General features: G+C 43.9%; 1 protein-coding gene across 4 annotated transcripts in view; it reads left to right on the top strand.

The window, feature by feature from the left end:
- Positions 1-299: 299 nt before the first annotated feature.
- casc3 (CASC3, exon junction complex subunit) overlaps positions 300-13,410 on the top strand; it is a 29,265-nt gene continuing 16,154 nt past the window's right edge. For 3 of the 4 annotated variants that reach the window (XR_001923301.2, XM_012971726.3, XM_012971728.3), the window contains exons 1-11: positions 300-571; positions 3,451-3,478; positions 5,249-5,283; positions 9,139-9,285; positions 9,909-10,060; positions 10,320-10,499; positions 10,909-11,570; positions 11,849-11,910; positions 12,143-12,251; positions 12,376-12,474; positions 13,194-13,408. Coding sequence is in view for 3 of the 4 variants with exons in the window: in XM_012971726.3 (XP_012827180.2) it covers positions 389-571; positions 3,451-3,478; positions 5,249-5,283; positions 9,139-9,285; positions 9,909-10,060; positions 10,320-10,499; positions 10,909-11,570; positions 11,849-11,910; positions 12,143-12,251; positions 12,376-12,474; positions 13,194-13,408 (1,872 nt within the window). In the remaining variant the exon portion in view is untranslated. 4 annotated transcript variants of the gene reach the window in all.

The following is a 13,410-nucleotide window of genomic DNA, read 5'->3' as shown; positions in this document are numbered from 1 at the left end:
CGTAGAGCTTACAGTCTATATGGGAGGGTAACTTACAGACACAAATAGGCAAATATAAGTGCTGTAGGTCCCAGTAGGTGATACTACAATATAAGTGCTGGTTCAAACTTTATAACTTGTATTATGATTGGCCAATAATCTGAAGACCTCATTGTGAGCTTCTTGCTCTAAAATTGTTGTACAGAGGACATTGCTGTCTCAGCCACTTTATATTCTTAAGCCAGACGCTGTGCATTCTGGGAGTTTGCGCTTTTACTTCCCGCCCCAGACTGCGAGTTGCATGCCGGGGACTGTAGTTTCTAAACATTTACCGCCTAAGGACGGCGCGTTGCATTGTGGGAGTTGTAGTTGCCCGGAAGTGTAGCCGAATATTTCCCCGCTAGCTGACATGGCGGATAGAAGGCGGCGGAGGAGACGAGCGTCCCAGGATAGTGAGGAGGAAGAAGATGAAGAGTCGGGCAGTGAAAGTGCTGGCTCTGGGGGACAGCCGGCAGCGCCCAGCAGGCAGGAGAGCCGGGAGCCGGGGACCAAGAGAGCCGAGCCGCCGAGAGAAGGGAAAGAGTCCGAGTGTGTGAGTGAGCGCAGGGGGGGCATTGGCCGGGGGGCCGCCCCATGTCTGCCCCATGTCTGCCCCATGTCTGCCCCATGTCTGCCCCATGTCTGCCCAGCCCTGCTATTAGCAGCCAGTGAGGCCACATTGGAATGAAACTGCTAATACTGTGTGTGTGTAACTGTAACTCCCTGCCAGGGTAATGGCGACTGCAGAGCAAGGAGCGCTGAATAGAGGCAGAGACGTAGTTATAGCGGGGGCAGGACATGTGACCTGGGGGGGGGGGGGGTTAGCAGCTTCATGGAAAATATATTCAAAAGTTTAATGGGGCCTAAAATGATATTGTGCCGGGGCTCAGTAACTATGAGCCGTCACTAATGTTCCTCCTCCGTCTTACGGTCCCCACACACGGGCCGATTGTAGCTGCCGATATGGGTCCCTTAGACAGATTCGGCAGCTTATTGGCCCATGTAGGGGCACTACCGACGGGCCTGGCCGACCAATATCTGGCCTGAAATTGGGCAGATATCGATCGGGCAGGTTAGAAAATCCAGTCGGCTCGTTGATGTGGTCCCTGAACCGACTGCCCCATTGCCGCGTGCAGAATTTGATCGTTTGGCCCCAGGGCCTACACCTACGGGTGGCGATATCGGGTGAAGATCTGCTCGCTTCGCAACATCGCCAAGTGAGCGGATCTGCCCGTGTATGGCCAGCTTTAGACTGATTCAGCAACTTATCGGCCCGTGTAGAGGCACTACCAACGGGCCTGCCCGACCAATATCTGGCCTGAAATCAGGCAAATACCGATCGGGCAGGTTAGAAAATTTAGTCGGATCGGGGACCGCATTGGCCTATATCAGGGTTCCAATTCGATCGTTTGGCCCCAGGGCCACAAGACCAAATTAGCCTAAATTCACCCAATATTACCCACCCGTAGGTGGGGATATCGGGAGAAGAACGCCAAGCGAGCGGATCTTAACGTGTATGGCCACCATTAGTCAGCGGGTCACACAGGCAGGTAATAACCACTGGGCATAAGGAATCGAGTGGAGTTTGTAGAAAGCCGATAGGGTAATGGGGATAATGGAAAGGGGGTCAGTCAGGGGTATAGGGAGGTACTGTGAGCAAGTGGAGGGGGGGGGGGCACGTCTTAAAAGTTCCCAGACTTGATCATTTGAAAGGGGGGGTGGATACATATTTGAAAATCGTGGCGTCAGACTGCTGTCTGGCTGACTATACAGAGCAGGGGTACAGGAGTTGCACCCCTTATACCCCAGGTTGTTGCTCCTGTTTGGAGAAAACTGGGAGACAGAGATCCTCTTCTGTGCCGCTGGCACGTGCCCAGTATAAAGCTAAACACACAAGCCAGCCTTCTCACACCACTGGGCTTGCTTCTGCCCCAGAATTCTGAATGTCTGAATCCGTTTTTCTCCTAATAGGGGCACCTAACCCGGGTTTCAGGTAAGATTAGTGGAGGGAACCTAACATTTTGGCACCCCCAGTGATTTTACCTTTCCTTCTACTTTAAATGGATAGATATGTGCAGCAGTGTGAGGGCAAAAGCATAGGGAACATTTAAGTAAATCTAAAGCAACTAGACTTGCTAAGTACTTAGCAAGTCCAGTTGCTTTTGATTTACTTATACAGGTATTGGACCCATTATCCAGAATGCTTGGGACCTGGGGTTTTCCGGATAAGGGGTCTTTCCGTAGTTCGGATCTCCCACCTTAAGTTTGCTAAAAAAAATTATTTAAACAGTAATTAAACCCACTAGTATTGTTTTGGCTCCAGTAAGGATTAATTATATCAAGTACAAGTACTGTTTTATTATTACAGAGAAAAGGGAATCATTTAACCATGAAATAAACCCAATAGGGCTGTTCTGCCCCCAATAAGGGGTAATTATATCTTAGTTGGGATCAAGTACAGGTACTGTTTTATTATTACAGAGAAAAGGGAATCATTTAACCATGAAATAAACCCAATAGGGCTGTTCTGCCCCCAATAAGGGGTAATTATATCTTAGTTGGGATAAAGTACAGGTACTGTTTTATTATTACAGAGAAAAGGGAATCATTTAACCATGAAATAAACCCAATAGGGCTGTTCTGCCCCCAATAAGGGGTAATTATATCTTAGTTGGGATCAAGTACAGGTACTGTTTTATTATTATAGAGAAAAAGGAAATCATTTTTAAAAATGTGAATTATTTTATTAAAATGTAGTCTATGGCAGATGGCCTTTCCTTAATTCGGAACTTTCTGGATAATGGGTTTCCGGATAAGGGGGTCCGATACCTGTATAAGTAAATCTAAAGCAACTGGACTTGCTAATTAAGTAAGTACTTAGCAAGTCCAGTTGCTTTAGATTTACCTATACTAGATATACCATGACCTGGATGAATGAAAATCTTTATAGTCATAGGGAACATTGTTGATGAACCTAGAGGCATGGAAGGAACTGCATTCAGTAGTAGTGGAAGCACAAAGGCCTACAGAAAAGGGACCTACAGAGGAGTTCATGGCTACAGTGGTGCTTCATTTTGAATTCATGTATTTAATCTTGTGGGATCCTGCTTAGTCTGACCCTCAACTGTGAGTGACAGGTCAGACCCATGACTTTATTTCACTCTCCGTACACGCAGACGGGATAAATATCCCATGTGTAAAACCCTGCTTCATCTAAATAATCTATTTTTTATAAAATATACTTTTGTAGTAATATGGGCCACTGGGTAATGCTAAATAGAATATTGCCATTGTATGTACGATAGGCCGCCTTCTGGGATCATAGGATTCACAGTGCTCTGACACAAACCAGGGGCACATGTACATGCTTGGTTACATTACATTCTAAAAGTGTCATTTTTCATTAACAAATGTTTTACTTGTTACTTGTAGGAAAGCGAGGATGGCATTGAAGGAGACGGTAAGTGCTAAATATATTTTTCTAGTGTTTTATGAACTGTTTTTTTGTTTTAGTATTGCTAAAAATGAATTGGCCATGGTTTAAAAAAAAAATCTATAGAGGAAGCACACCATTAAATACATTTGATCAATTTCCTTTTTAGTTGTGCTGTTTGGTTGTTAAAGGTCACTCACCCCAGCAACCAAACACATTCACTGTGAGGTTCACATTGTTTATTCTTATTTGTCTTGCTTATTTGAAGTTCAGGTTCCTACTGTGCATCTTTTTGGTGCCCTATAGCAGCCTCTGGCCTTAATTCTGAGCCTGAGAGTTGATGGACCCTCAAAAAAAAAAAAATTGGAAAATGTGTTGCACTAACTGCCAGCATAGAGTTAAGCTGAAGTATTCCTAAAGGAGAACTAAAGCTTAACAAAGAAGTAGGCTACTAATGCTGCACGTTATGTTTTCAGCTTCTTTACCAGCTCAAGGCAATAATAGCCCTTTAGCAGGGAGATCTGGGTTTATGAAGATATCCCAGGAGCTCCCCATCTTTTTTTTTTTTCTATTCCCAGCAGATGCTCTGTGCTGCTTTCAGTTACCTGAGCTTTGGGACTGACAGTATACTGTATATATAAAATATAAACGTCACTTATCAGCCTTGTATTGTAATGATTCCCATTACATGGTAGCTCAGAAACCCGTGCAAGTGGCATCAAAATGTAACATCCAGCTCTGTAGCATCAGCTTCTATGAAATAAGAACCTCATTTTCTGCTTGAAGATTTGCGCATCCCTAAGCTTAGCTTCTCAGCAGCTGCCCAGAGCCCACTGAGCACGTCACCGACACTCCTAACAGAATCCAAGATGGTCATCCCCTTGTAAAGAGTTAATCTCAAGCTGCAGGCATACCTTCAGTTGTCTCAATAGTGCCCTTAAGTCTCCCCATATTTCTCCTGTTCAGATAATCGAAAGCCAAACAGGAAGAAAAAACACTGAGCTGTGTAAAGAAAGTTCCCATAATGCCTTGCTCCTTCACAGACACCCAGACCTAGTGAACATGCTCAGTTAGTAAGACTATCAGTCAGCTTCTTGCTGATTGGCTCAGATCCACATTCCTAAGGGGGAGGAGTGAGTTCTTAGCATTCTTAAGGGAGGGGGATGCAGGAGAGAGCAGAGAGCTGCGTGTCTCTGGCACAGGAATTACAGACACAAGGAATTTGACAGAGGAGTGCAGCGTTTGTGTGAGTGCTTATGGCTGTATTTACATAGACCTTTCTGATAAAGCTTACTGAGTTTTTACCTTTCTTTCTCCTTTAAGCTGTAAGCTCCGTATATAAAATATAACATTTTCGCAAAGAATTTTCTGTGCCATTCCCATGGGCATTTTTAACTTGCTTAAGTGTTAACTGTAGTTCAGCAGAAGGGCTGTGGGTCAACTGTAATTAGTGTTGTCATAGAACAGTAATCCTCAACCAGTGCCTCTTGGATGTTGCTCGCAGTATCCCCAAAACAAGTAGTTATTTTTTAATTGGTGAATATTTTTTGTTGGATAAAAACAATATGTATTATTAAAGCCTCCTATAAGCTGATAGTCTGCATATAGACTACTGGATAGCCAATCACAACTCAGATTTGGCACCCCTATGAACTTTTTATGTTTCTTGAGTTGCTCCCCAAGTCTTTTTACATTTAACTGTGGCTCACGAGTAAGAAAGGTTGGGGACCCCTGCCATAGAACATAAGCAGGAATCATTACTTTCAACTACTCACTGCTTTCCTTTTTTTGTTTCAGCTGTTTTGTCAGACTACGAAAGTGCCGAGTCTGAAGTGAGTATTATAATGAAGGAAAGAATCCTTTGTGTAATTTTGTGTTCAGATCCAGGGATTAAAAATACAGTGAAGAGGTTGGGCTAATCATCAAAAAATGCCACTTGGCATAAAATGAACAACCTTTGGCATTACATTGTTGTCTTTGTGTGATGTTATCAGTGTACAGATTGAAAAGTCTTGTTTTGTGCTAAGTAGTAAGGTACCAGGGTATCATGTTCTTGTACAAACTGCCTTACATTTTGCATTCCCAGACACAGATTGCATCCCTGTTAATTAATTGCAGGTAGCACAATATGGCATTATCCACGCAAACTATAGCTTTATTTGGACACTCTGATGTTTTAAAGGAGAAGGAAAGGCTAATAAAGAGTTAATCTCAAGCCGCAGGCATACCTTCAGTTCTCTCAATAGTGCCCTTAAGTTTCCCCATATTTCTCCCGTTCATGTGATCAGAAGCCAAACAGGAAGAAAAAACGCTGAGCTCTGTAAAGAAAGTTCCCATAATGCCTTACTCCTGCACCAAAAGCAAGACAGGTGTACATGTTGAGTTAGTTAGACTATAAGTCAGCTGCCTGCTGATTGGCTCAGATCCACATTCTTAAGGGGGGGAGTGAGTTCTTAGCATTCTTGAGGGAGGGGGGGGGGCAGGAGAGGGGAGAGAGCAGAGAGCTGTATGTCTCTGGCAGAGAAACAAACACAACAAATCTTTTGACACCCCTTCAAGTGTTAGGAGTGCTTCCTATTTCTAAACGCTTGACATGCAGCTGTGGTCATAGTCCAGCAAAAACACACTACTGTTAGACAATGACTGTACTTTAGGGTTGTTTATCAGTGGGTGACCTTCCTGGGGCATTTGGTGCTAAATTAGATTTATCAGTGAACAGAAAATGGCTTTGGATCCAGCCTTTTTAGTTTGCTGACAAAAAAAGCAAATACTTTGTGCAACACTACTGGATAAAATTGTTTGAATAAATAGCTGCAAATATTTTTTTCTCTATAATTGATCTGAATCTGCTTGGGGAACACAGGAACAGTTGGACTACTAGGAGGCGGGACACAAAAGAAGAGAAAATAGCTCCTCCTCTGTCGGCTATACTCCCAGGCAGGCAGAGCCCAGCTCACTTTTTGTTGTGTTCTCAGGAGGTTCGGACGTATTGCTGCTTTGGTTTCTACAGGGTTTTTTTTTCTGTCATTTTTAGTCTGTTCATTTCTGACAACAGGGGTGGCTTGGGACTCCTACACAGAGTAGGGTGTCTGTATTTGGCAAACCCCTCCATGGGATTGTTTCTGGGGTATACTTCTATGTGCGCAGACCACCCAGCTTGTCTATCCTCCCCTTATAGGAGTGGTCCGCGCTGGCTGGAAGACGGGAAAGAAGCAGGGGATCCATTCACTTGGTGAATATGGATATTCAGATCCCCCTTCTCCCCTCTACACACTGAGATAAAAGGAGGTCCATACTGGGGTAGCGCTCCCTAGCTGATTTGACCTTGGGACCACAGGGAGCGTAATGTTAACTATGGGAATGCTACTTGGAGCTTCCCATCAGAGGCGCTATCTTGGCATTTACATTTGTGGCCCATTTGTCTCCTCATTCTAGCACCCAGTTCCCCTTGGGAGCAGAAGCTCAAATGCATAGTATGTCAGGTGCAGTGCATCCCCCTCTCCGAATTCTGGGGGGCAAAATCCTGATGCTTAGTACTCTGCGGGTGGGTGGAAGTTACGGAGCGCATGCGTCCGGAAATACTGTTTGGCGCCATCTTAGTTTGCAGTGCGGTTCACAATACTTTTCAGATGCGTGGCTTTGTCTCACCCACGATCCATGGGTACACACTATAATGGAAACAGGCTATCATTTAGAATTTGCCTCCCCTCCTCACCATTTACTTACGTCCAGGACTCCTCAGGAACCCAAGAAACACAAAGCCTTTCTAGACATCAAAGATGCATATATACACGTTCCCATTTTCCTTCCCCATCAGAGGTACTCTTGCTTTGCCTTCCAAAACTGTCATTACTAGTTTACTGTCCTCCCAATCCTCAAAATCTGGGCGCTACAGCTCTGTTTCCTCTCAAGCCATAAGAGTCCAATCAGGCAGCTCAACAGCGGTGGCATACATAAACCACCAGGGCAGCACAAGAAGCAGAGGAGCTCTCAACAAAGTACAGCTCATATTCTGTTGGGCAGAGACCAACCACACCCATCTCGTCCATATATATCCCAGGCCTTCTAAATTGGGAAGCAGACTTCTTAAGCTGCCTGAGCCTAGATCCAAAGGAGTGGTCGCTAAAGGAGAAGATATTCCATGACATATCAAGGAGATAGGGAGTCCCAGAAGTGTACCCCATGATGGTGACAAGACAGAACCAGAAAATAGAGCAGTTCCTTACCCGTTACTGGCATTGGCAGCAGACGCATTGATGTTTCCCTGGAAATTCTGTCTAGCCTGCACCTTCCCCCCTTTGCGCCTCTTTTCCAGAATGATCAAGATGATTACATGGGAACAGACCACAGTCATCCTCATAGCCCCCAGGTGGCCCTGCCGCACCTGAATCTTGGATCTCCTTAAACTAATCATGGTGGGCCCCTGGCCCCTTCTGCTGCTTCTGGACCTCCTTACCCAAGGTTCGATAAAACTCCCCAATCCAGCCAGGCTAAATTTGACAGACTCTGAGACACATCTTGCAGGCTGCCCGCAAACCCATAATTGCCAAGACCTACCACAGGGTTTGGACCATTTACCAGCAATAATAACGTTGCTCCCAGGTGAGCTTTGAGACCTTTTCTCTACCTATCTACAGTATGTTGAAGTTTTGAGCGTCTAGTGCTCTTCCTGGACATAAGGTTATCTCACTTAGTCCCTCTCTTCTGTGACCCGGTACCCACGTGGAACCTCAACCTGGTTCTGAAATCTCTCTCGAACCCACCATTCAAACCTCTGACCTCTGTACTGATTCTCTGACTTACCCTAAAGATAGTCTTTCTCTCCTTGTTGTAGCCTCCGCAAAGTATGTCCAAGCTCATTGCCTTATCATGTAGGGCACTCTTCCTTATATTCTATTCTTACTAAGCAGTTCTGCGGATGTTCCCATCCATGAAATTACAATCCTATTTTTTTTTTGTCCATCCCTGGCCAATGCTACTCTCTGGACCCCATCAGGCCCTAAAATTTAATTTGTATCACACAAGAATTTCACAAGTTGGATGCTTTGCAAATACTGCATTCAGGACTGCAAAAGGCTCCCAAATCTTCCATTTCTTGGTGGATCAAAGACATTCAGCGAGCATATGCGGCCACCAGCCCCCATAAAACTTGCGGCTTACTTCACCAGAGGTTTGAGCATGTTCTGGGCCTTCTGGAACCAGGTATCAATGGAGCAGCAATTCAAAGCAGCTCCATGCTCTCCAGCAGCATCTGGCTTCGGCAGGAAGGTTCTTCAAGCCGTGATGGACCCTTCCATATAGGCTTCTTCCCACCCTTCTGTGGGACACGTCTCCCCACCCCCCTGCCCTGGAAGTAGGCTATCTCTACAGCTCTCAAACAAGTTGATGACGATTCAAGATGATTATCATGTTATTTGTTCAGTACAGTCACTATTTAAACTTATATTCTGTTCTCATGTTACAAAACTGAGCTGGGCTTGCCTGTAAGGGGCCGTAGGGTATAATTGGCTGGGGAGGAGCTATTTTCTCTTGTTGTGTCCTGCCTCCTAGTGGTACCAGGTATACCCCACTGTTCCTGTGTCCACCAAGTGACTGAAGAGAAATAGATGTAACGGTGGTTACAGAATGTCCTTTTTTGTTTACTGACTGCCTTTTAAGCATTTCTTACTATAACAAATTCTTTTAAGGAAGAGGAGGCTCACTTAAGTGAAGAAGAGCCATTGAAGACAACATTGAAACAGGAGAACAATGTGGAGGAGGCACCTGCTACAAGAGAACAGAAGCCTAAATCTAAGGGAGCAGTGACAGGGGAGCGCCAGAGCGGGGATGGGCAGGTATGAAGTCACAGGACAAATGAATATAGTCTTTTTTTGCCTTTTTTAAAATGTATTTATTTTGCAGCTGTCTGTGGCACAGGGGAACATGGGGTATAGCATCCTCCATTAGTCCTCAAAGGTTTAGATAGATAAGAAGCTTTAGGGAATTACTCAGATTGACTTACCTTATCAGAAATGCTTACTTCCTATCCTGGCTTTTCCATGGGTTAACAAAGCTAATCAAAACTTGCTTTTGCTCTCTGGTAGTCTATATCACTTCTGGCACATATAGGCCTTCTGTCCTGCTTCATAATCAGGCCATGACGCCATCTCAATACCTTTATTTGCATGTCTCGATTAAAGATGGAGTCCCTTCGTTCAAGTCATACCAACCATGTACCTGGACAACTTTTTCACGGCTCTAGATGTTAACGATGTAAAATATGTTTCCCTGTAGATGCTTTAGGGTCAAAAAGAGCCCACTTGACTCCATAAGTGTGTGTAACTACCATTTTGCTTGGTAAGGAGGAGAGGTGAATTGCAGTTGGAGTTTTATCCATTACAGCCTACCGAGACAAAATTTCCCAAAGATATTATGGTGTTTGTAAGTGCAGAAGTAACCACTGCTAATTTTGCCCTAGGAGAGCACCGAGCCAGAAGAGAATAAGACCTCCAAGAAATCCCAGAAGCAGCTGGATGACGATGAAGACAGGAAGAACCCAGCTTACATCCCTCGGAAAGGACTTTTCTTTGAGCATGACCTGCGTGGACATGTCAATGATGAGGAAGTCAGGTAAAGCAACCCCAAAGAATTCTGCATAACTAGACTTTTTAATAGTACTATTCTAAACCTAAAATATGGCTATTTATACACCGAATACATATTGGGGCCATTTCATCACTTTATTGATTATTTTATCCTTTGAATTTGTTTGTTTGTACATGTGACTTAAATTGCCCACTTTTTTGTGTGTAATAATTATCAATTATTTTTTATGATAGTCCATTGAGCAGTTTATTTTTAACTCCCCCTTTCCTTTTGGTCTCCATAGGCCAAAGGGACGACATCCACGCAAACTCTGGAAGGATGAGGGGAGATGGGAACATGACAGGTTCCGTGAGGATGAGCAGGCCCCCAAGTCTCGTGAAGAGCTTATCTCTATATACGGTTATGATATTCGTTCCAGCAAAAACTCAGAGGAAATCCGCCCCAGGCGACCACGAAAACCCAGGTAGGGAAATGGGGTTCCTAAATTGCTCTTAATTGGAGGTTTACAGCTTTTTTTGTGATTAAATCCCCCAATTGTAGTCTAACACAATAGTTTTGGATCCACACGTGTTTTAGAACGGTAAACATACCGAAATTTTCCTCTTTAGTTCTTATTTCATAGTGTTACTAAGCCAACAGTCCATAAACCAATTATCATTGACTTGTTCCCTAAAGTTATAAACGATAAGCATAGCTATGAATAGTGTTGGGGGGGTGGTTTGTAGTTTCTATTCTTAAAATAGGTTTGAATGGTTTAGTTCCAGTTTGTAGCATTACTCAATATTTTAGCAATTTTAGTAACTCTTGGAAAAATCCAAAATGATTCTAAATGTGAACATGCTTATTCTGGATATTTTTGCTGCTTTTTGCAGATTCGGCAGCCCCACCAGGAGAGAGGAAATCAGTGAGAAGCCAAGTCGACCTTCAAATCGGTATCAGGACTCTGGTATTTCCCAGCCTCTCCGACCTTACACCAATCGCAATGCACCACCTTCTAACAAAGTTGGACCCTCTAGGACTTACTCTAGGCAGGGTGGATATAAGGAGAACCGCTCCAGTTACCAGTCCGAGGAGGAGGCTCCACCTCATCCATCTGAGCGCAGACAGGACTATGGTGGGCACAGAGCTCGCAGCACCGAGCAAGGCCCAGCTCCTCCTAGAGAGTTCTCCCCTGAAGCAGATCCTATAATCAAGGAAGAACCAGTCATTGAGAAGCAAGCAGCAGAGCCTTCACCACCACCTCCTGACAGACCAGTGGAGAAAAAATCCTATTCTAGAGTTAGGAGGAGTCGGATCAAAGTTGGTGATACAGGAAAGAGCATGGAGGACACTACAGTTACTGAACTACCCCCACCACCTCCTGTGCCACCCGCCGTTGCTGCTGAGTTCACCCCTGCACCACTTAATGTGAAGCAAGGCAACTGGGAGCCTCCTTCAGAGGGTGGAATGTCTGGAATTGAGGAGGAGTTGTCTCAGATGAACCTTTCGGAGCAGAGCTGGAACCCAGGACAGCCTGCATACATTTCCCCTCGTGGTAAGGGCTGAATGAACTTCCATACTTTCCAGTATACATATTGGGGAAATTGTTTCAAATGTTCTTGGAAACCATGTTCAGTCGATTTACTTGTATTTGTGGTGTCATAGTAACCATGAGTGCCTAATGAGAGAATTCTGTAAATAGAAAAGTAAAATATATCATCTTGGCATCCCATGCAGAAACTAGGTTACTCTACCAGATACATTACCATTTACTATAATGTACATATGCTTAACACATCCTAATGCACCTTGTTATAACTGTTTCTCTCACAGGTATTCCTAATCCCATGCACATGGGTGGTGGGCCACCGCAGTATAATCGTATGGAAGGCATGGTAAGTAGCAGTCCTGTAAGGGCAGCATTGAAGCCACTAGCTGTAGAGATTTAAGTCATTCTGTGATTAAATCAGGTGCCTACTCCTTGTTTAACCAGACAAGTATTTCATTAGCACTTAAGTGTTGAAACCATCTTTTTGATTCATACTAAACTTTAGGAAACTTAATTTTTATAGTGTAGAGAGGGACATAGAATCAATCAGAGATCTTTATCATAACTTTTATTTTCAGGCAGTTCAAGGTGGTCGTGTCAAAAGGTACTCTACTCAGCGTCAGAGGCCTGTCCCAGACCCTGCAGCCATGCACATCAGCCTTATGGAAAGTCATTATTATGATCCACGTAAGTAGTTGGGCGGAACTGGTCATTCTATTTAAGGCAGAGTCTGCATTCAGGGGAAAAAGCAATGTAAAAATATCATTTGTTATCAGAAATATCAATATTTTGTTCTCTTATCTATTTACAGTCCAGTTCCAGGGACCAATATATGCTCACGGTGACAGCCCATCATCAATGCCCCCTCAGGGTATGATTGTACAACCAGAAATGCACCTTTCTCATCCAGGTAACACCCCACATATTCTTAAACAACCCAGTCCATTTATTCCAGTAAGATCTTCCCTCCCATTAATATACTGCATAAATGTGATGGTACTGCTTTCTGGTAAGACCAGTTTTTCTTAAGGAACAGTTTAAAGGTGACGTTTGACTTCATATAATATGTTGTCAGATATTATTATACAACAGCGCAAAGGTGTTCTTTTGTTTTTTGTGTAATTTGACATTTAATAGCCTCATTGTCCCAGTCTTACAGTCTGTGTCTTAAGTCCCGGCAGCCCTACTCCTCATTTACTGTTCGTTTACCATGCAGTGAGTCTTTTATCCGTTATACTGCATGTTTAGGGGGCAGATTTTTCTATGGAGATATGATGAAAAAGTAATTTGGGACCTTATGCAGCCTTTCTGCAAATTTAGGGCTTATGTCCACCATAATTATTGTTATAATTGTTTGATTTTTTTTTTTTTTGGTGCAGACTGTGACAGTTAAGCCTAAATGTATATGTCATGAATTTTAATTCCTGGTGTTACTGGGTCTTTATATCTGCTCTTTTTGAATTGCTTTGTTCATTTTATTTACTTTATCTGCCATCTGTTGCCCTCCTTTGAGCCGCTGAGTATTTTTGTTTGTGGTACATTTCCCCCTAATTACAGATAAAGGTTGTGGAAGAATTATTTTTGTTACTCTGGCAATATTGCTTGTCTAAACTATAGTATTTGTTACAGGCATACACCCACATCAGCCACCTGCTACCATATCTACCCCAAATCTTTATCCTGCTCCAGTCTCTCTCCCACCTGGCCAGCCACCGCCCCAGCAGCTCCTGCCTCCTCCATATTTTACTGCTCCACCCAATGTTATGAATTTCGGGAATCCCACCTATCCATACCCTCCGGGAGCTCTGCCTCCACCACCAACTCATCTCTACCCAAATGCACAGGT

The sequence above is a fragment of the Xenopus tropicalis genome, chromosome 10, assembly GCF_000004195.4.
Source record: "Xenopus tropicalis strain Nigerian chromosome 10, UCB_Xtro_10.0, whole genome shotgun sequence".
In the NCBI taxonomy this organism is placed as follows: Eukaryota; Metazoa; Chordata; class Amphibia; order Anura; family Pipidae; genus Xenopus; species Xenopus tropicalis.
The sequence above is the reverse complement of the archived record's forward strand: the minus strand, read 5'-3'. Positions and strand labels throughout refer to the sequence as shown.